The sequence below is a fragment of the Phaseolus vulgaris genome, chromosome 1, assembly GCF_051622355.1.
Source record: "Phaseolus vulgaris cultivar YP4 chromosome 1, ASM5162235v1, whole genome shotgun sequence".
NCBI classification, from domain to species: Eukaryota; Viridiplantae; Streptophyta; class Magnoliopsida; order Fabales; family Fabaceae; genus Phaseolus; species Phaseolus vulgaris.
Window position 1 is genome coordinate 50724891 of NC_143498.1, and position 23078 is coordinate 50747968.

The 23078-nt window shown below is 27.7% G+C and overlaps 3 protein-coding genes and 1 long non-coding RNA gene across 7 annotated transcripts; 1 reads left to right on the forward strand and 3 right to left on the reverse strand.

Annotated features, from left to right (window-relative positions):
* Positions 1-132: 132 nt before the first annotated feature.
* Positions 133-1594, reverse strand: LOC137814790 (cytochrome c oxidase subunit 5C-2). The gene is made up of 2 exons (XM_068617698.2): positions 1556-1594; positions 133-492 (listed from the first exon to the last, which is right to left on the reverse strand). The coding sequence occupies exon 2, from the start codon at positions 461-463 to the stop codon at positions 269-271; it is 195 nt and encodes a 64-aa protein (XP_068473799.1). The 5' UTR covers positions 464-492; positions 1556-1594; the 3' UTR covers positions 133-268.
* Positions 1595-3698: 2104 nt separating this feature from the next.
* Positions 3699-6232, forward strand: TBL6 (TRICHOME BIREFRINGENCE-LIKE 6). 4 transcript variants are annotated; one of them, XR_016514470.1, is made up of 5 exons: positions 3699-4651; positions 4767-4959; positions 5049-5239; positions 5572-5762; positions 5861-6232. XR_016514470.1 is itself a non-coding variant. In XM_068617699.2 (5 exons), exons 1-5 carry the CDS (start codon positions 3870-3872, stop codon positions 6159-6161), a joined length of 1626 nt encoding a protein of 541 aa, XP_068473800.2. In that variant the 5' UTR covers positions 3699-3869; the 3' UTR covers positions 6162-6232. The 4 variants fall into 4 exon arrangements, 1 of the variants encoding a protein (XP_068473800.2); XM_068617699.2 differs by having other exon boundaries at positions 5604-5762; XR_016514472.1 differs by lacking the exon at positions 4767-4959 and having other exon boundaries at positions 3764-4651.
* A 2807-nt stretch (positions 6233-9039) lies between these two features.
* On the reverse strand, positions 9040-10406 carry LOC150029685 (uncharacterized). Its single transcript, XR_016514473.1, has 3 exons — positions 10301-10406; positions 9976-10183; positions 9040-9518 (listed from the first exon to the last, which is right to left on the reverse strand). It is a non-coding gene; the product is annotated as an uncharacterized LOC150029685 (long non-coding RNA).
* Positions 10407-10638: 232 nt separating this feature from the next.
* Positions 10639-18277, reverse strand: LOC137814792 (histone-lysine N-methyltransferase EZA1). The gene is made up of 16 exons (XM_090296900.1): positions 18239-18277; positions 17654-17758; positions 16476-16744; positions 16175-16336; positions 15336-15420; positions 15037-15198; positions 14886-14933; positions 14727-14801; positions 14010-14449; positions 13326-13473; positions 12874-13079; positions 12485-12616; positions 11115-11226; positions 10975-11022; positions 10768-10896; positions 10639-10656 (listed from the first exon to the last, which is right to left on the reverse strand). Exons 1-16 carry the CDS (start codon positions 18275-18277, stop codon positions 10639-10641), a joined length of 2178 nt encoding a protein of 725 aa, XP_090153026.1.
* Between the last annotated feature and the right edge of the window lie 4801 nt (positions 18278-23078).

Below are 23078 nucleotides of genomic sequence, written 5' to 3' on the forward strand. Positions count from 1 at the left end.
TGTAGTTTGTACTGTAAAGTTTAACAACAAAAAAAAAACAACACGCAACTTAAGTATGTTGCTTCTGCAATCCTGTAGAAACACTTCATTAGTTGTAAAAACTTGTTAAAAATTAATAGAGAAAAGAATATTAAACACATCAACAATTGGTGCAAAATCCTTATTAATCTTAGAGTAAGTCAGCTCAAGTACATATTTTGAGCCAATTGAATGCCAAGAGAAAGAAATGCAAAAAATTGAAGTGCTTTGGCAGAAAACATGGCCATTTTCATTCTTCCTCCTTCACAACACTAATCTCACCTTTTTCCAGGAAATCATAAAATGTCCTGATTTTTTTCTTTTCATTCCAGTGATGCATCTTCCAGAAACTTGCAGCACCTAAACCAAGCACTGTTCCGATAATTATCTCCTTCACAACACTTGGTCCTTTCAAAGTAGCATGAGCAATCCTAGGACCAGCCATTTGCTTCACTGTCTTTAAACTTGTCAATTCTACAAGTTACAAAACCCTGCCTTTTTAATTAATAATGTATAAAACTGAGATGTAGATGTAGTTTCAAACTCTCCTAAGACTGATGTCAAGTGAATGCATGAAAAGTAAAGGAAAAGGCATGAAAAAAAAAACAAAGACACTTGAATAATTGTTAGAGAGTTTTTTTTTATATATATATAATAGTGAAAGTAAGAAGTTTGATATTCTCCCTTCATAACCCCAATAAAGAGTGTGTATAAAATAAAAATAAGATTAGGCAATTAAGGTGTTGGGGGATGGATGCAATAATATAAAAGTAAATTTGCTCGGTAAAACTAACAGATTTCGCTTAGAAATCATGATCAAATAGTATAAACTTGGATGAATTTAATTTTAAAATAATTACTATTTCTATTTGCTTTTGCTAATAATTTTATAAATGCATTTGTTTTTAAGGTTTACTGCATACAATTATTCTATTACAATTTTTTTTAACTAAAAATGAGGTCTTCCAACTAGAAAATTTAATTTTAGTATGAGTTGTTGTTCTGTCTCGATTATCCTCTTCTTCTTATGTCCAGTAATGTTATTCATCTCTCCTTATATCTGATGTCATTAATAGTTAAATTCACAAATTAATAAATTAATTTTAGGATCGTAGTTTTCAACCTATGATTAGATTCGGATACAAATAGACAAAATAAAACAAAGTGACACTATTATCATTGTTAGTAAGAACATAAAAAGGATAAGATCAAATCAGATTTACAGAGATGAAATATGACTCGTGTTCATCCCACGGTTCGGATCTAGGCTACTAATGAAGAACATGCTGAGTGGGAAGAAAAATAAGTTGTATTAAAACAAACACCATCTCTGACATCAATATTGTCCAAGTAACTGTCGTTGAAACTAATAAATGAAATAGAAGTTATAGCTACACATCCTCAAAAGTTACCGAAAATGTATAATAAAAGAAACCAACAGAATGAATAATCCCATCAGCATTAAGAATTTGATCGAAAACGTAGCACTTAAACAAGAATCCAAGATATAATAACACAACCAAATTAGAGAACTCACCACTGCTTCAGGCTGAAGATCTCTTCTTCACAACGAGTACAGGAAAAAAATGTATATACACTATGAACTTCCTCGGCATTTCTGATGGGCCTTTCTAGCCCAATCCAAATAAGTTTGGGCTGAAATACAGGCCCAATTTCTGTGGGCCTTAAAGCAAAAGGAAGCAACAAGTTATCGGTTTCTCAGTGGGCGTTAATAATACGACTATGAACGTGTCCACGCACATGTCCAACTTTTTCGACGCTGAAGCTAATAAATCGCCTCTATCATTTCTAAATAAATATTCAAAATTATCTTTCACATTTCTATAAATATATAACTTCCTCATTTTTCATCGTGGTAACGAGGATTAGGAATGCTGAAAATAGAACAGATTAAAAATAATCAGAAACAAATCCATATTTCATCAAAACTTATTTGTTCCAAAATTTTCACATTTATTTTTTATTCAATCGAATGGTTTGGTTTAATTTTCAAATAGAATAACTAAATTAAGCATGACACTCTATCAATTAAAAAAATTATTTTAAAATGTATAGTTTACTAATCTCTAAGAATTAAAAAATATATACTTCAAATTATGAAATACTTCAATTTAATTTTAACCATAGAACTCTCTCTTAATTTAATTTAAAATATTTTCAATATCAACTTCAACAGACTTCATGGCCAATGCTTCTGAAAACAATGAGAAATAAAAATAATAAACAAAAAATTAAATTGAATTTATAAAAATATTTGGGATTATGTTGTGCGGCTAACGTAAAATCCCATTAATAAGTTCGTATACACCAAAATAATTGTTTCCACGGAAAAACCTTGTCGACCATGCAACAGCTGTACAATAATATTAATATATAATATTTTCCAATACAGACTGTAATACTTTAATAGTTTTCTTAAGAATATTAAATGGAAGTAACGAAAAATAAAATCCAAAGCATAGAAAAATAATTATTTTAATAATGGGTTGTGATATGTTACCATAAACAGTAAACAAAATCCACTTCATAAATCAATAAAATAATATTTTAATTATATCTAATTTAAAAAAAAATATTATTATATTATTATAATGTGGTGTGAAGTAAAAATGTTTATAGTGTGAAAGAAATATTTTCCTTTAATAATAGGGCCTGAACGTGTTTTGTTCCAAATGCATCGCCGAGGAATAATGATACGGTGCACGTGATTACGAGTAGAGTGCACTATATAGCTTCAACTTTATTCCCATCTTAAAATAATTAAAAGAAGTGGTTGATGAGTCATGAGGGTTTAGTTAGAGAAAGTAAGTAAAATAATTAAGAAAATGCTGAACGTTGTTTTTGTCAAAGAGTGAATTACATATTCCCTCATAGTTCATAATTTTTAGATTGAGATCCTCCAATTCGCATGAAATTATATATGGTAAATAATCTGATAACAATTATGTCTGGAATTATGTATTATATATTTCAGATTATCCTGATATGGTGTTCTGATTAAATGGATAAATACTTATTAGACTAAATATTATATTAAAATAAAATTTAAATTTATATTATAAAATTAATTTATAAGATAAAATTTATATATATATATATATATTTTGAAATATTATAGCTAATCACTTAAAAAAATTATACTTAAAAAGTTAAAATATGTATATCTGTCTCAGGTAGGGGAAAAGACCTCAGAGTGTAGACAAAATCAGAGTAGATAAGGACGTAGGTATGTAGCCTCTATGTACCTACAAATATATTGTTATTTTTCGTTTTTCTCTTTTTTTTTATAAAGACATCACTATGTAACTTGACATCTCAGATAAGCTGACACCTCAAGTAACAACAATCATTTGCTATCACATGAAAAAAAATATTATTAAAGAAAGAAAAAAAAATACAAAAATATGGAGGATTAGACCAAAACCCATATGTTAACACAAACGATACATAGGTAGATTATAACTATTCATAAAGAATTTTAAGAACAGACTAGTTGGGAGTCTATTATACCAATGAAATAATTCTCTATGAATAAATCCTAAATTAGCCAACTTATCACCATACGCATTTCCTTTACGAAAAATAAACTAAGAACTTTTTTGTCCCATCACCAGATCAGCACCATGAAGTGATGGACACTGTTTATCAGAAAATTAGAGATTTATTATTCTGAATCAACCACCCTATTCTGACTAACATTGCTTCTGGCTTTAATTTCTCTGTACACTAATTAATATTTAGTTTTGTTTTTCTCTTGCAAGTTTTCCCTAATCATTGTGCATGAACTATGGCACTACACATTGACTCGTTTTGAAGCACAGTTCTGGGCAATGGAGAGACAGAGAAGTTTCTCCTTCAAACCCTCTAGGCTTTTGGTTTTCTCATTCACTATCTTTTCATCGATTTTCTTCCTTTCCACCTTCACCACCTGGCTCACCAATTACGCACCTTCAATTCACCAACAGATTCATCTTCACTTCAACACTTCTTTTTCTTCTTCTTCTTCTTCTTCTTCAACTTTTACTACTAATACTTCATCATCATCTTCTTCAACTTTTACTACTAATACTTCATCATCATCTTCTTCAACTTTCACTACTAATATTTCATCATCATCTTCTTCTTCTTCTTCTGTTGGTGACGGTGACAGTGTGGCTCTTCCACCTTTATCTGTTCAGTCCCTGACCAAAAACTTCACAGTGGGTGGTGCGAAAATTTCAGCTTTGATCGATAACCGTCTTGCCAGGACCCAGAAAAGCTACTCCAGATCCAAATCTGAACCGGTACGACACCATGTTGGTGCTTCGAATGTCAATTTCACGGCACTGCGAGAGTATGGAACTTCGCCTGAGAGGGTACCCAGCAACGAGCGGGAGAAGATAGTAGCTTTAGATGGGAATACTCAAGTTCCTTTTCTGAAGAAGATTGAGCAGAAGGGAGTTGAAGGGTGTGATTTAACAAAAGGGTATTGGGTTTTTGATGAAAGCTATGCCCTTTATTCCAAAGATTCGTGTCCTTTCATAGATGAAGGTTTTGATTGTGTGGGGAATGGAAGATTGGATAGAGACTACTCTAAGTGGAGATGGCAGCCCAAAGACTGTGACATTCCGAGGTACTCTCAATTTCAATCTTTTGGGATTTTTTTCCCTTGGTTTCTTTTCTACTGATGCAGTATTTAGGAAGAAAATGAAAGTTTTGCTTTTTGGTACTGTGATTTTTTGGCGAAGGTTCAATGCAACTAAAATGCTGGAGTTGATAAGAGGGAAACGGCTTGTTTTTGTGGGTGATTCGATTAATAGGAACCAATGGGAATCGATGTTGTGCATGTTATTGGGTGGTATTAAAGATCCATCGAGAGTGTATGAGACCCGTGGAAGGAAAATTACCAAAGAGAAGGGAAATTATAGTTTCAGGTTTCTGGTAATTCTGCAGAACCGTACTTAGATTTTGTGATGTATAGCTGGCCCTGGAGTATTAGGTTTTCATATCTTGCACTTTCAACCTTGCAGGATTATCAATGTACGGTTGAATACTATGTCAGTCATTTCTTAGTTCATGAAAGCAAGGCAAGAATTGGGCAGAAACGAAGACCAACCTTGCGAATTGATGCCATTGATCACGGTTCATCAAGATGGAGGGGAGCTGATGTTTTGGTTTTCAACACTGCACATTGGTGGTCACATCACAAAACAAAAGCTGGGTTAGCACTTTTCTTGATGCTTTTGTTTCTAGGCCTAGAAACCTTTGCTAATGTGTTAATTATGTTAGAGAAAGGATGAAACTGTACATGATTCCTAATTGCTGAAATAGAAAATAGAAAATAACTTTATAAATCAGGGTATTTCACTGTGTTAATAATGTTAGAGAAAGGATTAAACTTGACATGTCTCCTAAACTTTAAGATAGCCTAAAATATTTACCAAAAAAGAACGGTGTTCTATTCAGGAAATGGATTTTTTGTGCAGTCACCAAATTCACACAAACATCAAATCAGATAACTCAGATTCTAATGCGTGTTTTAGTATTTGTCAGATCTTTATCCAACAGTTCTGATTCTCTAACAGGATTTATTACTACCAAGAAGGAAGTCTAGTTCATCCCCAGCTAAATGTTTCCACAGCTTTCAGGAAAGCTTTAAGGACTTGGACTTCATGGGTGGACAGACACATCAATCACAGAAAAACCCGAGTTTTCTTTCGAAGTTCAGCACCATCACATTTCAGGTTTGTTTCTGATATTCACTCGTTCTAATGGCTCTTGTATTTCCCGAAGTGTAAGATGTTAAGAGTTGCTGATTAGTGAAGTTGATCCTTTGCAACAGTGGTGGTGATTGGAATTCTGGAGGGCATTGTACAGAAGCCACTCTTCCTCTGAATGAAACCTTATTAAGCACTAGTTATCCTGAGAAGAACATAATGGTAGAGCAGATAATAAAGCAAATGAAAACTCCTGTGACATTGTTGAATATAACTAGTTTGTCAGCATATAGGATCGATGGTCACCCATCAATTTATGGGAGAAAAACACGGTCCTCTAGGATTCAAGATTGTAGCCATTGGTGTCTTCCAGGGGTTCCAGATACATGGAACGAATTGTTATATTTTCATTTACAGAGTAGATGAGAGTTTCCACTTCAAACTCTTGTGCCCTTCATTTTACTCGAACCTGTATATATATTCATTCCCTTTCTTCACGAGTTTAACTTATTTTTATGTTCTCTTTAACATTGTACGATTGCAGTTCGTCTCATTCTAGACGTTAACAAAGGAAACTTCAAATTTTGGAGTACAATGAAACGGGTTGAAATGGACCCATGATGTGTGTATCCTTTTCATGGAGTTGTTATTCTCACACCGCAGAATGTTTTATCACCTCCCCAACTATTTTGCACATATTAAAATATTTTTATCACAATAGAAGCTTATTTTGGTTGTTCATTTTGTTGAAGATCCTTAGAAATAAAAACAATTCATAGAATATAAATTCATAGAATATAAATGAGTAAATTTTATTTTATAACTGACTTTATAAGATTTAATTAACATTTTTCTTAATTTGTGAGAATATATTCTGTACTCTCCTCTCAAGTAATCCCTATAAATAAGTGTTATAAGTACCACCTAAAGTTGGAGGATTTGAGTGAAGATGAATTAACTAATTATCTGGATATAAGATACAAATACTAAGCTAAGGTTGCTAAGGAATTAAGGTCTAAGATTAATGATATCTATACTTGGATAGATAAAGTGCGTTTAGATAGTAATTAAAATTGATTGTACAATTGTTGAGGTGTTGGTTGTTCGGTTACTCTCTTGCTCTTCAACACTTTAAGTCTCATTTCTCAATTCACTGGTACTCGGTTGGGGTTGACTTGCAAAAGGTACTCCGACAGTTAAGTCAGTACTCAGTATTCAGAGTGTATATTAAGAACGGAATCAAAGCATACCTTATTTACTCATTTGTATATGGTTTATTTATAGTGTTTGGTCATAGATCATCTATTATGATGGACTGAATCTATCATACATCAATATTAACTTATTATATTAACTTATTGTTAGGGAGGTTCCTTGATTTCTCGGGATGTTATCCCGATTTGGTGGAATTTGTCCCTGATTTTCATCAAGTTTCTGCAAATGTCTTAATTGGTATTTATTATAATTGTTTTAAATGTGTTTATCAGAATTTGATTCCAGTCGTTAATCAAAGTCGAGTGACATGGCTTGTTTGGTATTCGGTACAATATCATTTCTCAAGTGAATATTTGGTATCCTATGGGAAATATTCCGTATAAAATTTCAATTGATATCCAATGCTAATAATATATATAAAATTAGCCTAAAATTGTAAGCTACGAGGTTATTGGTGTTTCAGGCCTATCGAATTTTCTATTTGTATATTGTTATTTTTGTTAGTTCTCATTGATGCCTAAAATTTTAAGAAGGAATGTTTAATCACTGTAAAAAAGTAGAAGGAATGTGTAATTAATTTTCCTAATGTGAATCATTAAAAAGTTATTTTTTGTGTGAAATGTTTACTGCTTTTGGTGAAATGTTCAATCAATTGTTAGACTATTATAAAATAAAGAAAGACTACTATGATAATCAATATTCCTTCTTATATTTACTGCGAGACACTTAATTAAATGCACCAAATTAATATTATTAATAGGAAAATGATAGGTGGACAACTCTTGGAATTATATACAACCCTTGATGTGATAGATTTAGAAATAAATATATATAGTAAAAGTTAAATTTATAATTAAATGATATAAAAAGTATTAAAATAATAGTATTAGGAGTTGTAATGTGGTTGTATAAAAAATTGGAGTTGTCCATATATCATTGCCCTTATTAATAAGCGCAAATAAGAAAAATGAATTCAAAGTTGTATAAAAATTATACATTATCTTGTAAAAATTACAAATATTTTTTTAAAGATATGTCTTATAATAATAAGGATATTAGTAAGTAAAATAATGCAGTAAATATACGAAGAAGCAAAGTACAAACAAAAACAAAAATAGAAGTAAGGAAAACGAATAAAAGAAAGATTTATCAATAATTTTTTCTTCGTAGTTGGAAGTTTATGTTTTCTTTGCTAGATGTTTGTTTATTTTATAGAACATATGCGTTGGGTTTTTTAATGAGTTTTTAGTGCAAAATTTCAAACATTTGCTTCAGCTTTTAGTTCATGCAATCCCATTATTACTACTTGCACTCCTTTATTAATATCAAAAAGATCAAAATACCCTTTCTCCCCTTTATCGTTGCACCACTTTGTTATCACTATTTCTGTAGTTATTGTCACCATTGTGTCTTCTCGGAGTGCACCTTCTTCTTCATTGTACTCTTTGAGAATAAGGAGAGAGAGAGAAATTAAATTATTGGGTCCGATGAAAAGTTTGTGAAAAACTTGTTCTAAGAAATATCTCATACATTTCAAAAAGTTTGTTCCACAAATTTTGTTACAGAAAACTCATTTAAAAAAAAAATATAATAAAATAAATTATTTATTCCTAAAGAAATATGCGATAAATTCATTAATCATGTTAAGTAAATTAGTAAAGAATGTATCGATGGACAAATAAGTGTAAATTTCAAACAAAATTCTATCACATTTAATCAAATAATTGGAATATATACTAAATGTAGAGAAGTTTATAAGAAATATTGGTGTTAAAAGTTCAAAGGAACATAAATCATATAAATGAGAATATAATCCATATTCATATTCCTTATAAATTTAATTCTTGAATTGTTTTCAAAACTTAATTTCTTAAGAATCGTGGTTGATTTTCTACTTAGAAAACCTAATTATAAGAAACAAAGTTAGAATAAAGTATTAAAATATTAAAAACCTTAATTCTACACCTAGAAAATTATTGTTCAACAAGTTCTACTTTCAAATCTAAATTGTAAATATGTTTTCAAACATGTTTCAATTATAAATGTTTGGTTGATCACACTATAAAACAAAACTGAAAGCATCGAAGTTGAAATAACTACATCAAATATAAATTAGGTCAAAAATACACACAAGTTACATGATCCGACTCCAACTATAAATAAACTCCATAAATAAGAAGATTAGTTACTACAATCCAAGATAAAAATCCAAAAAATTCACTCAAATTGACAAAGAATTTAGACAAAAGGGGGGAAGTGAAGAGAAAGAAAGTAATTGCAATCCAAATAACACCTATATCAAAGATAATGTATGAATCAATCCTGCTACATGGGTGACAATATAACCAACTTCTAACCACTCTTGTCACCTCTTGCCACTTGAGTGAGCAAAGACTATTCTCGCTTAGATGAAAATAATTTGTTATAAAACGGTCTCCGTTTGCAGAGATCCTTGTGTCATTTAAGTAAAGTATATTCTAGCTCAAATGTATTTTTTCTTGCTCTTAGAAAACTTTACTTGAGCTATATATATTTTCACTTAAGTGATTTCTTCTTATTTCTTCCTTCCTACATAGAAAAATTAAAGCATTCATCAATCATGTAAACCACACAATTTATTATAACATTGTATATGTTATTTGATGGATTTCACAATCTAAAAGTAAGAAACTATAATGGATAATTGCTTAAAAAAACTAAGTATGAAAAAAATGATAAAGCAACAATCACTTTTTTATTCACAACTTGACTTGGAGTTAAATGATCTTGCAATCTTAAAATTATTTGAACCTACAAAATTGGTGTTATTCTTCATATGAAATAGCCAATTCCTTAATAATTCATATTAGGAAATTAAAATTATTGATAAATGTATTAATAATCACCAAACTTAGCAATAAGTAAATAGAAAGTTAAGTATGCATAAAAAATGACAAACTCGTACTTTGGTTGAAAATTTTAGATTATTTTTATGCATATTAACATTTGATATTAGTATCACAATGAAATTTCCTAGCCAAAATACCTTGAGTCCTTTTCTTATGCTGATTAACCTTTGTCTTGCATTGAGAAACAACTGATCCATGTTTCTTAGAAGCCTCATCATTAGATGGACGAGCCCATAATGGTGCACATTCTTTTTTATAGAAATAATCATATAAAATTTCTTCACCAACTTTTATGTTCTCCTTGGCATATATTCCAACTCGATGATCTCCTCTAACAAACATCACCTATGCATATGATAATATAGTCCAAAAATTATGACAATTCCATGGTTAAGTATACCATTTGGAGTTCAAATGGTAATTTGTATATCTCCCCCCCTAAAGTGAAGTATTTTGACTAACCTTTGCATAACAATTGGGTTTTGATGAGTGATTTGCAAATTTTAATTTGTCTCCATATCGACGAGCATCGATAACCCACTGTGAAAATGTTAAATATTAGGTTTAAAAAGAGATATTCATACAAACATCTTAAAAATGATGGGAAAGGTAAATTGATGAAAACTAAAAAAAGAGCAAAAAATAATAGTGGTTTTTCAAAATCAAGAGTAATAAATTAGAAACTAGTTGAATAAATATAAATTTCACACATTTATATTGTACATGTGCTTACTTTAGAACATCTAACTTTAGAATCATGAAATCAAACTAAATAGTGGATAAAATAATGTTTATATCATCTACATGTTAACTAATAACTACAAAATTTTGCATTTGAACACATTTTATCTTGTAATGCTCAAGTGCATAAAAAAAGTGCTAAAATAGGTTTAAATTAAGAGAAAATGTAGTTTATAAAAGGCACTTGCCTTATCATTAAGATCAAAAAGGAACGAATGATTTATTTGATTATATATTTTTCCACGTTTCTCTGCTTCTTTATGAGTGATTAGTTCACCTGTGTACTCTCCGAGACAAGCATCTTTTTTAATTGGATTCTGAAATACATGTCAATATTAATAAGAATTACATATTTTCAAATAGTCTAAAATACAACAAATTATATGCATCTTAACCTTTGCAAAGACTCCCCATCCAACAACATTTGACTTTGCCAAAAGAATCTGACAAATATAAGAAAATTAATGTAAGATACTTATATATTTAGAATTTTATTAATGAATAAATAGAAATAATTAAATAATTAGTTACTTACCCTCTCTTTTTTACCCAAAAGAAGATTCATATTTTCACACTGACCATATCCACCTTCAGGTAGCTCCTTCGATAGTTCTCCGGGTAGCACCCTCGATGAACTATCACTGCAACTATATAAAAAAATGTCATTTAAAACTGTGAAAGATTCAATTGTTCTCCAATCACTTGGAATTGAAATGGTTAATACAACTATAATGCTTTTAATTAATATTATTTTAACAAATAAAAATTCCCTGAAACTAAGATATTCCTCTAAATTGGCAACAACAACAAAAATTATGATATACGTATGGATTATTTTAGATGAAATTATTTAAACTTTTTTTTTTTGTTTTTAAATCTTAATTGTGTTCAATTGTAGTTAGTTTGAGGGATGACAAAACATGACGGATCCGACAGGCTGACCCGCCTAACCAACCAACTCGGCAGCCACAGGTGAGGCGAGCTAGCCCGCCAACTTGTCCTTCTTTATTTTGGCACTTTTAAAGAGGAATCTTATGGTTTTGAAATTAAAATTGGTGGTGATCAATGTTTCATATAGAACTTTTTTTATATTAATTTTTTTATACATAATTATATTCATTGAAGTATTGTTGATATTTACTTTGTTTTGTTAGACATTTAATCTTTTTTTTATCAGAATATTAAAGTTTGATTTAGTTTTTATTGTTCTTCATTACCTTTTTATTGTTCAAAAAGTGAGATCAATACCTACAACTAAGTAAATAGATCCAAAACAAAATAAATACAAAAAAAGAAAAAAAAATTAAAAAAAAGTGGCAGACCAACTCACCTTTTGACGGGATAAGTTTAATTCCAGTATGTATAACCTTGATAAGCCAGCTTATCCCGCCTAGCTTTTGCCAGCCAGTGACAGTCGGGTCAAAATGGGTCAGGTTGATCCATTTTGCCAATGTAATTAGTTGGATTAATGTTTCATATGTTTATTTTGAATTTCTAATATCATCTGCATTGATGTATATATATATATATATATATATATATATATGGTAAACTCTAAAACATTATGGAGACTTTAAGTTTTGACTCTCGAGAGACACAAAACTTTCGAGAGCATTGATGCTTAAGGATTTTTCATCAAAGTCCTCTTTTCGAATTAATGGGCATGCATAAATAGTTGTCAAATTCTCGTAATAATTTCTACTTAATTGTCAAATTATCACATAACTATAAGTAAATACTTCTTTTACTTATCACTTTATGACTTGTACAGTATTTTTTGTCAATATTTTCAAGCAAACAATTAGACAATTATATCTTTTAACTTCTAAGAAAATAGGAAAGATAAACGAATATGAAATGATACAATTGCTTTTAAAGATACAAATAAATAAGTAATTACATTACCTAACCCAACAATTTCGACAAATATCTGGGTCACATTCACGGTTGATTGCATAGCATGGACATTGTCTAGTTCTGCATTGATTCTTAGAACAATAACATCCTCTGTACCGGTTACCGCAAAACTTCGAACACCTAAACGTATAAATAAAAAAAAGTACCACAGTTCATATTTATAATGGATTTTTCTGCCTTAAGTGAAATCATGTTTCTTTCATTTTGATTTAAAATGGCAAGGAAAACCATATTTGACAATGTATCCAAATTACCTCTGTTAGAGGCCTTAACAAGATTATTAACAAACCAATTCAAATAGACAAACACATCAACATGAGAAATATGAAATATCATACAACTATTGTGTCTACTTCAGTAAGTGAAAATTCACATACCCACAATATTTTTCACAACGAGTATCATCACGATGGCAAGTGCATTCCTTTGTGCACATTCCTTGACAGCTACAAGGAGTATACTGCGCAGTACTTCGTTTTTTCCCATCACCCTTTTTTCTCCATCTAGGTGAGAGCACAACTGATTTTCGAGAATATTTTCCCTTTTTTCTCTGCAACTGTGATCTTGATGGCGTCTCTTCCTCCTACCAAAATAACTCAAAACTAGTACATATACATCCAAGTGCCAAAAGTTCTATGTTTAGAATTATTCTTCCTTTACTTGCCTTAAAAAATCATTAAACAAGCACCCTTTTAAACAAATATTCAAAAAAATCAATCTTTTTTCTTGTTTTAGCAGAAAATTCAATCTTCCACCCCTCCGAAAAACGATCAAGACAACAGAAGAAAACATAAAAAGAGACAAGGAAATTGATGCTAGAAATTCTCACCATGCTCTCTGCATTAGTGTGATCATTGTTATTTGCAATTGAAAGTGGCATGGATCGATGGAGCATTGACTCCTCCTCAGCAAACATGTACCTAGCTACTTCCGAGCAGGTTTTCAATCCAGGAAGTAAGTTACGAGCAATAAGACAGCTGCAAAACGTGAATAGCACCACGTAAACCAAAACTTACAAAAATATCACAATTGAGAAAGTTAGCTACCAATGGATTTCAAATACAACCATTTTAAAAGTTGCTCTATCTGTATATATAACAGTTGGGAGATAATATCCTAAGAATGCATTCAAAACCTTAATAGAAAACATTGAATGCTTATTACAAGAAAAGAAACACTGGTATAGCATAATGCTTGCACAAGAAAGAAGAATATTTTACAAATCTACATGCACAGCCATAACAATAATAATAAAATTGAAGATAGTTAACTACATTAAAGAAAAAAATTGAATATACTCTCAGAACATGTACAGAAGAATTAGTTTTTCAAGTCCACTATTGTGTTCTTCCACTTCCATGATTACTCTCAACCTTGCATCTTAAGTAATGCAAGTTGAAGCTAAGTTTGATGCCACCATTTTTCCAGCAAAAAACAAATTTCTAGAAGATGAAAGGTAATAACCTAATTACTCAAGATGATCCAAGTGTTTTTTGTGTGAGAAGCTCCATACCTGTTTTTTCCAAACACTTCTACTCCCTTCAAATATAAGTCTCTTTCTAGAGGTTTCCAATCCAGGTTACTTGTTATCTCCTTAGCATGCAGTTCTGTTGAATTGGACAGTTGGATGTCTTTTTGACCTTCCACAACCTCCTTGTCTCGTTCACCATGGTTAGAACTACCAGAAACTGTTATTTTGGAAGTATATTCAACAAGACTTCTACAAGATTCATGATACATTGCGCATTTTCCTTCACTGCCAACATCCAAATTCAGTTCCTTGTTGTGATTATCAATGTTGATGACCGTATCATCTAAGATTGTCTTCAGCTTATTACAAGAATCCAGAGACTCTTTAGGAGGCAATGTTGAGTTCTCTTTTGTTGGATTAACACTTTTGGCTTTAGAGGAACCTTCAGCTGAACTTTCTAATGAAAGCCTCACATCCTTTAACTGCGACAAAATAAAATCGAGACCAATTCACAACCTTAAACGAATTGGAAAGCATTTATCATTGAAGAAATGGTGCCAATACAAGTCAACAAGTCACTCATAATATTGAGGTGTCATAATTGTGTATGGTAAAACTGTTTTGAATAAAATACCAATAGGAAAAAAGATATATTTTTGAAATAGAAACCAAGAAAAAGTTTTACATTTATATTCTTCCATAGCACTAACATGAAAATACAAATGATTAGATATCTCAGACAACGAAAAAGAAGAATACCAGAAGGGCACATTGATCACTACATGGTTGTCTGTCATCACCTTCATTTTCAGACCAAACTTGTTGCTTTTCTGTCTGTGAAGTAAATCATCAAATTGGTTTATTTGCTGGAGTTGGTAACAGATCAAATTGAAAAGAACATGAAGAGTTATTCCTTACAGGATATATTAAAGGTTGAGAAGTGCCATGCAAAGAACAATTAAAGATCTGCTCAAGAAAATTACAAGACCATAGATAGACAAAAAAGTTCATCACATTAGACACCATGCTAATGACAAGAATGTTAAAAGGATAACGTTTAAGAATTTACCAAGCATTGACGACAAAAAAGGTTATCGAAAGACCCTAAACTAGCACTCAACCCTTTCTCCAAACATATACCAAGATGAGATTCGCATCCACTACAGTGACAATCTTTAGAAAGCTTGTTTAGACTTTCCATTTCAATTTCCTTGAGTTTTTCAAACCTCTCCTGTATATTTTGATGAAAAAAACACAATACACAAAAATGGTTACTCAAAATATTCTTGGTGCAACATATTTTTACGTAATTAATTAGGATTAAGAATATCAAGCATATAATCATGTTCATAAGTTATTCCAAATTACCTGGATTTGTGAAACAGTTGTGTTAACAAACTCTTTAACGATACTCAGTACGTTTTCAGTTGATCCATATTCATGAAGTGTCTTCCTATATATTCACAAGTCAAAATTTTAACTTTAGAATAGAGAAGCTTCAAACATTTGAAAAAAAAAAAGATAAGCCATGTAAAATTAGCTCAAGTTTGATATTAAATTTAAGGTTTAAATATGTTCTTGCTCTCTGTATAATAACGGGTTTTGATAAAGGTTCCACTAAATTTTTTACTTTACTTTTTTTTTCTCTAAAATTAAAATCACTACTTTTTATCCTAGTATTTATATATGACATAAGTTACTTGTCTATATGTTGAACAACATGTCAAATGAAATGACCTTTTAAAATTATGTATGTGTTGGGCTATAATGTCAAAATATGATACCTTAAAAGACTCTATAACTTTTGTAAAATAAATATTATCTATCTATACTAAATAAATATTAAAGATTAAAAATATAATTTAAAATTTTGAAAGGATGAAAATTCAAGAATTTTTTTTATAGAAACTAAACAAACAAAGAAAATTATAGAATCAAAATAATTCTCTAGTTTTATTGTATTAAAAACATATTCAAATCTAAATTCAAACACTGCATGATGATGATGAAAGTTTCCTCTCCTTAGCATGGAAATCACTGGAAGTTCAATAAGATTTTTTCTGGCAAGAACTTAATATGTGAATTAAAGATGTATTTGGCTGACAATAAAAATTGCTATCAGAAATTCTAACTTAGTTGTAATTTATTTTTAATTTATAAACAAACAAAAAACTTCTACAAGCAACTACAATTCCATTTTAATTTACCACAGAATTTGGTCTTCAGCCTCAGTGAAGTCATGTTTAACATCTTCAAGATTTACCGTCTCTTCCTCACTGTCACTGCATATAACCATTTCACCTTTATTGATATCACAGTAAATTTGTTGCTTACCAATAACTGATTGATCTTCAGCCATTTTCTCATTTCTGTTTAACATGAAAGATTTAAAAAAAGTCAGAAAATAAATAATTGACATATATAGAAGTTTATATTTGAAGCATGAAGTTTTGACTTGAGTGAATTTTGCATTGTGCATTATTTTTTGAAAATTGAAGTGAAACGCACCTAGGCACATAAACCCAAGATGTATACGAGGGTAGTTTTTCCACGTATGGAATCTCAATGCTTTTTGCCATTGGAAAGTCCTCGTTGCTGATTTCATCGTTATCTGCAATACTCTTCGGGGGACTAATGTGCTTATAGAATGGACTTCGAATTCTTGAAGATAGAATATTGGTATTCTCCTCACTACCCAAACACCCCCTCTCTGATATTACTGATTTAACCTCTGCAAACAAAGGCTCAATATTCTTCCAATGTCTTCTAACTTTTTCCTATCCAAACACAAGTGAGATTAACCACAGGCTAGCAAAAAATGTTTGCAAATGAAGAAAATAAATTGAAATAAGGAATTATATAAAATTGGCAACCAAAACACTAATTGATTAAAAGAAAAAGTTGCAGTAAGGTGTGGGGAAAAAATAAAAAATCTTTCAACTTCAGTCTATAATTATTTAAATCTATATTAATCTCAAATTCATATTTTTGTATTTTTAGTCTAATAATTTTAATAGATAAAAATTGAATTATCTTTTAAATTTTAAAAATAAAAAAAGTTAATATAAATCAGTTGAAGTTATAAAAAATTAAGTTGAGTCAGATCAAGTTTAGTTTGATTGAAATTATTAGTTCAAGTCAAAGTATATAAAATCAAATCCAAGTCAAACTAAATTTGATATGACCAATAGATCGAACTCATATTGAGTCTTTTTTTTATTATCAGTCATAAAAAATCAATAAATAGGGATGGTTCAATCCTTATACAAAGATTTCTTTGTTTTCATCTTACCAAAAAGCACTTACCATACTGACAAAGTCACAAACCCAAAATACATAAAAGACACAAGAGACCAATCTTATACAAGCTAAGGTTGAGTCTCAACAAATCAAATTCAAAATGGAGACTTTAAATATAATTTTAAAAAATTATATAAACTCAATATAATCTAATTTAAATTAAAATGAATAAATTCAATTTTATCCAATTAAATTGTATTTAGAATTTAGATCTAATATATTTTATTGGATTTATATTGAATTTCAAAAATTCATTTCATCCATATCAACCCTTATAAGAAAGAATATAATCACAAAGTCTAAAATTCCATTTAAATATCTTAATTTAAACGTTTTCTCTTTCTCTCTAGGAATATCAAGAACTGACATAATAAACAAGATCTTACTTTAGCTGATTTCCCTTGCTTTGCATGGATTTCATTTGCTGATTGTTTTATCCTGGTCTTCAAGATTCTTCTTGTAGCATATTTTGTTGTCTCTCGAAGTTGTTTCTATCAATGTTATAAAACAATTAAAGCTTACACATACTGCTATTAAGATAAAAATAAAGAAAAAGCAAAAGCAAAAACTTCATATCTTTTACAAAAAAATAGTAAAATTTGTCCATTCAAGATCACGGTTGCTTGTGTAAAAAAGAGAAACAAAAATTGAAGTTTACTCCTTATGCATTAAAACCAAGGAATGAGTCCTTGATAAAATGAATTATCAATAGCCAAACACACGGATAAAAATGAAAAAAAAACCCTTGAATGTCATTTATATTTTTACATAGAAAGAGAAACATATACTTGTTTAATTTCTTCCTTTATTATCCGATATCAGATACAAAATAAGATTATACTGTATAAATTAATTTTGATTCGTCATATAAATCCGATCCAATAAAGTGAAATAAAAAAAATAGAATAACATTTAGATGAAAGAAAAACAAGAAAGGGGAAAAACACAAAAGTGATGAATGAAAAACATACATCATGATTTGAAGGCGACTTAGTTGTTTTCTTCACCATAGATATTCGTTCGCAAAGATTGGTCGAGAGAAAAAGAGATAGATAATTTCGATTCGTCTCTTCACTTTTTCTCTCACATATAAAATATGATGTAGCCGCTTACTTCATATTTATATTTAAGGATGAAATTTTTCTCTCACATATAAAATATGATGTAGCCGCTTACTCCCTATTTATATTTAAGGACGAGATAAAGATATTTAAAAAAAATCAAAAATAAAAAAGAATAAACAAAAAATAAAATATATAATTTTGTTTTCAAGAATACAAATAAATGAGATAAAAATTAAAATTGTGATACATTGACAACTCACTTTTTTTTCAACACACCCACCGAAGAATCTTAATACTATTATTTTAATATTTTGTACATAATTTACTTACAATTATCTTTTATTATATATATATATATATATATATATATTTATATATATATATATATATATTTTAAATTGTTACCTCAAGAATTATTACAACTCCCTTATCTAAGTATAATTTTTCTACAAATTACGTGTATAATGGATTATGAGTAATATAATAATAGATTATTATATTGATATTTTATCATAGTTAAATAAATATTTAAAATAATAAGTGAAGTAAAATTATTTAGTTTAAATTTTAATAATTTACTCTTATATATTATTATTTTAAAAGATAACTTTTTATTTATTAAATTTTATAATATTTTTTATTTTAATATATAATTTTTTTTATTTTATTTTAAAAAAATATTATTTACATCAAATTATTTTTAGAAATATTAATATAAAAAAATATTTTATTATATAGATCAAATCAACTACAATCTTCTATTATTATTATTTTTAATTTTCCATTCTCTTCCTCTTAATTCAAACAACTATAATTTCTATTAATTGTTTTTCTTTCTTTTCTCAGTTTCTCCTTCACCCTAACAGCCATTGTAGATAGACTTTAATGGAAGAATTGATAAAGCTAATAAATTGAACTAAAGATATTATCATAACATTCTAAAATCTGAGTTAGCATTTTATCAATACTGCTTAATTTAAGGTGCCGTTTCATATGGGATTTAATGTTCCTTTTCTTTTACTAATTGCTTGCGTGTTGGGACCACCAATCTCAACGGTAATATTTCTTACCAATTAAGATTAATTTGTAAATAATAGACATATAAATTTTATTTAGTTAGATAATTAAAAAAATATCTATAGTAAACACATTATTAATTAACTTCGTTAAAAAATATTATTAATAAAAAGTAAATTTATAATATTTTTAAAAATTGAAAAATGTGTCTTTTTTAAACTTATTAAGTCCTTAATATTTTTCTCCAAATAATACGAATTTTAGTAAATAAAAATTAATAAATTTAATTTATTAAAATATGAAAGGTATTTATTATTTTATTATTAAATATTTAATATTTTAAAAAATCTAGCAGTTAAATGAATATTAAAAGAATATTTTATTCTTTTTAGCATCTGCAAGTGTAATTTTGATGTAATGTAAAGTAATATTTACATCATAACTGCAAACAAAAATCATGAAAAGTATGATTAGTGTGCTATTTATTAAAAAAATTAAAAAAAAATCTTATATACCTATATATAAAAGGATTCTTCACTATAACTGATTTTTTTTTACATACTTTTTTCTGATTCTACCATTATTTAATATATCTCATTTATTGATACAATGAAGTATTTTGTCATTTCATTTAAATTACTTAAAATATATATATATATATATATATTTTAAATTAATATTAATGTACAACTTTTATATGACTCTTCACTCTTCTCTTCGTTTCTTATTTTAAGGCAACAACATAAAGAAAGAGAGAGAGGATACAGATTTCCACACCAAATCTCATATAAAATAAAATAACTTTCATTTTCAATCACCCTCTGTACTCTATTTTTTGTTTTTTAAATTTTGACTCATCCAAAATTATTATTTATATATGTATGTTACATTTCTATCATCATAAAAATTAAGTAAAATAGAAAAATGTGATACTAAAATGTGTTTTCACTCATATATATATATATATAATATGTTTATGAAATAAAAGTGTAGATCTTTTATATTTTAAAAAATAAATATAGTTCACAACGACAATGTGGATTATAGTTAAGTTAAAAAACCCAAAACCTTTTAAAAAAACTAATAACACGAGATAACTCACAAGAATTTCTTTTATTATAGTTTTTTTTAATAATTTTGATAATAATATTTTCTTATATTTCTTTGTTTAAGAAAATTTTATTTAACTTATTTAAAATTTATTAAAGTTATTTAAAATTATTTATGAAACACAACGAAATATATGAAATATTAAAATAATATTATTATTGTAACATTTACATGTAATTTTTTTAAAAAATTACTTATGCAAACTGGTCCACAAACATGTGAGCCAGTTATTATGTAAAACAATCCAATAAAATTAACTCACAATTTTTATGAAAAAAACAACTAAAATAGAACGCGTCAATTCACTTATTCATCCCTAATATTTTATGAATAAATCACCACCAGGTAAACATTTTTTGTTTTCATCCGTAAATTTATTTATTTTGCAATAAATATATTAAAAACAATTTTTTAGTTGGTTGACAGTTTGAAGAATTTTGCACCAATGGGCGACAATATATTTATTAAATTTATTTATTGAAATATGTATAAAGATTAATTTAATATTTATAATAATTCTTTATTATATATTGACATATATTAGTTTTTAAAAGAGAAAAAATATAAATGATTGAAAATAATTTATAATAATGATAATAATTAGAAATTAATAAACTAAAAGTTAAAATTTTTTAAGCGTAAATAAATAAATATGACTTATTCCAGTAAATTTGTAACTTGACTATTTCTAAAAGATAATAATTTCTAATAATATTATATTAAAAAATAATTTGGAGTTAATAATTTGATATTTAATAATTTTTTGATAGTGTCACTCCATTAAATCTTTCTAAGAAAAGTTGAAATCATCACTTTTGAATTATCTAAAAAAAACTTGGAATTACATTGAACTTTTCTAAAAAATAAATAATTTAAATTTTAAAAAAATAGAATAACATTATTTTTTTATAAATCTGAAATATAATTAATTTTTAACTCTTAATATAACAACTAAAAGAATATCACTATAATAAGATATTTTATGTATTATATGTATCAAATTTATGATATAATACGTTTCATACACATAATATTTAATGTCACTGTTGCTGAGAAAAAAAATAATAAAATAAAATTTAATGTCACTGTTAAATTAAATTTTATATTGATTGTATTAAATTATATAATTAATAATATTATATGAAGTAATAAAAACTTATTTGATTGCATTAAATGATATAATTAATAATATTATATGAAGTAATAAAAGCTTCTTTGATTGTATTAAATGATATAATTAATAATTTTATATGAAGTAATAAAAGCTTCTTTACACACACACATATATATAAATTATAAATATAAACTCACTTATTTCTTAGTAAAAATATTTTAACAAAATTTTAATTTTGAATATCTTAGTATACATATGTAACCAGTGCTCTTCTACACTACTTCAAAAACAAACACGAAAGCTACAAAAATGCGTAAAACATCAAATCTAATCTCTAAAAATTAAAAGAATAAATTATAGATCTTCTTCTAATATTAATATTACACTCTCAAGCTCATCAACCTTTTTAGTGTATTTTACAATAACAAAATATTGTTAGTGTTTCCATATGTCCTTTATTTTAATATTTAATACATTGAGACAAAAAAAGATTTACATTTTTTTTGGATAGATTAAAATAAAATAATATTTATAAATTATTTTTTTTACTTTAAGTGATGTCATACTTTATGAGGTCCCAAAATAAAATTTATATAGAAATTTACCTACTTATTTATAAACATTTAATATATTTATATATCTATTTGATTTAATAAATAAAATAGGTAATAATATTAATAAAATAATATATTAAGTACATGTAATAATATATTGAACTTAGTCTTCTCTCTAAAGTTTATACATGATTTTTCTAAGGTTAAAAGAGACTAAATTTACTTTTCTTTTCTTTTTGCAATTATTCGGTGGAAATCCATCTAGTCTCTTTTAAAAAAAGTGATATTTTCACATTCAAACTACAAAGTGCATTTAAGGACAATATAGTTATTAGAAAAAATAAAATTTTGTAATGATAAAAAACAGAGCAAGATAATAGATGTCCACTTTTAAAAAGAAACATGGATAATTTATAATTTCTGAATTTAGTTTAATTCACTAGACTAAAATTTAATTTTCACTGAAATTGGTTTATTGTATTTTTATCAAATAAATATTGTTAATAGTTTAATTGAGTTCTCTTTTAAATTCAGTCCCTAAAAACATTGAAATGGAGAGCATGTTTTTGAAATTTATTTAATGATTTTGTTTTCAATAATAATTGAGAAGAAGATGACTAATGACTAAATTACACTTATATTTTACCTCTCAAATCATTATCTCAATAGAAGTCTTTTTCAAAATAAGATTTAATTAGGCTAAATCATGGTTTACAAAATGTAACCTAAATGAGTTAAATTCGGTTAAGATTGCAAATAAAAAACAGATTAAATCGATAATTAGATAAACTAATTTAATTGAGGAAAACTTCATCGTAAAATTTGGTTAATAACATAAAACAAATATTCTAACAAAGTTATTAAGAAAAGTTTGTGAATTTTAAACCTAATATAAAAGTGTATAAAAAGTTAAACTTAATTCAACCTATATAAAAAAAGTATATACAAGAAA

Bases quoted from the DNA above. Each gene is read 5' to 3' on its own strand.
- LOC137814790 (XM_068617698.2), bottom strand. From the start codon at position 463: ATGGCTGGTCCTAGGATTGCTCATGCTACTTTGAAAGGACCAAGTGTT.
- TBL6 (XM_068617699.2), top strand. From the start codon at position 3,870: ATGGAGAGACAGAGAAGTTTCTCCTTCAAACCCTCTAGGCTTTTGGTT. The intron at 4,960-5,048 runs GTAATTCTGCAG...TCAACCTTGCAG, and splicing joins ATTATAGTTTCAGGTTTCTG to GATTATCAATGTACGGTTGA. The intron at 5,763-5,860 runs GTTTGTTTCTGA...CCTTTGCAACAG, and splicing joins TCAGCACCATCACATTTCAG to TGGTGGTGATTGGAATTCTG.
- LOC137814792 (XM_090296900.1), bottom strand. From the start codon at position 18,277: ATGGTGAAGAAAACAACTAAGTCGCCTTCAAATCATGAT. The intron at 17,759-18,238 runs GTATGTTTTTCA...TAACATTGATAG, and splicing joins AGTCGCCTTCAAATCATGAT to AAACAACTTCGAGAGACAAC. The intron at 10,897-10,974 runs GTTAAGATGCAT...CATGTATTTCAG, and splicing joins GATGGGGAGTCTTTGCAAAG to AATCCAATTAAAAAAGATGC.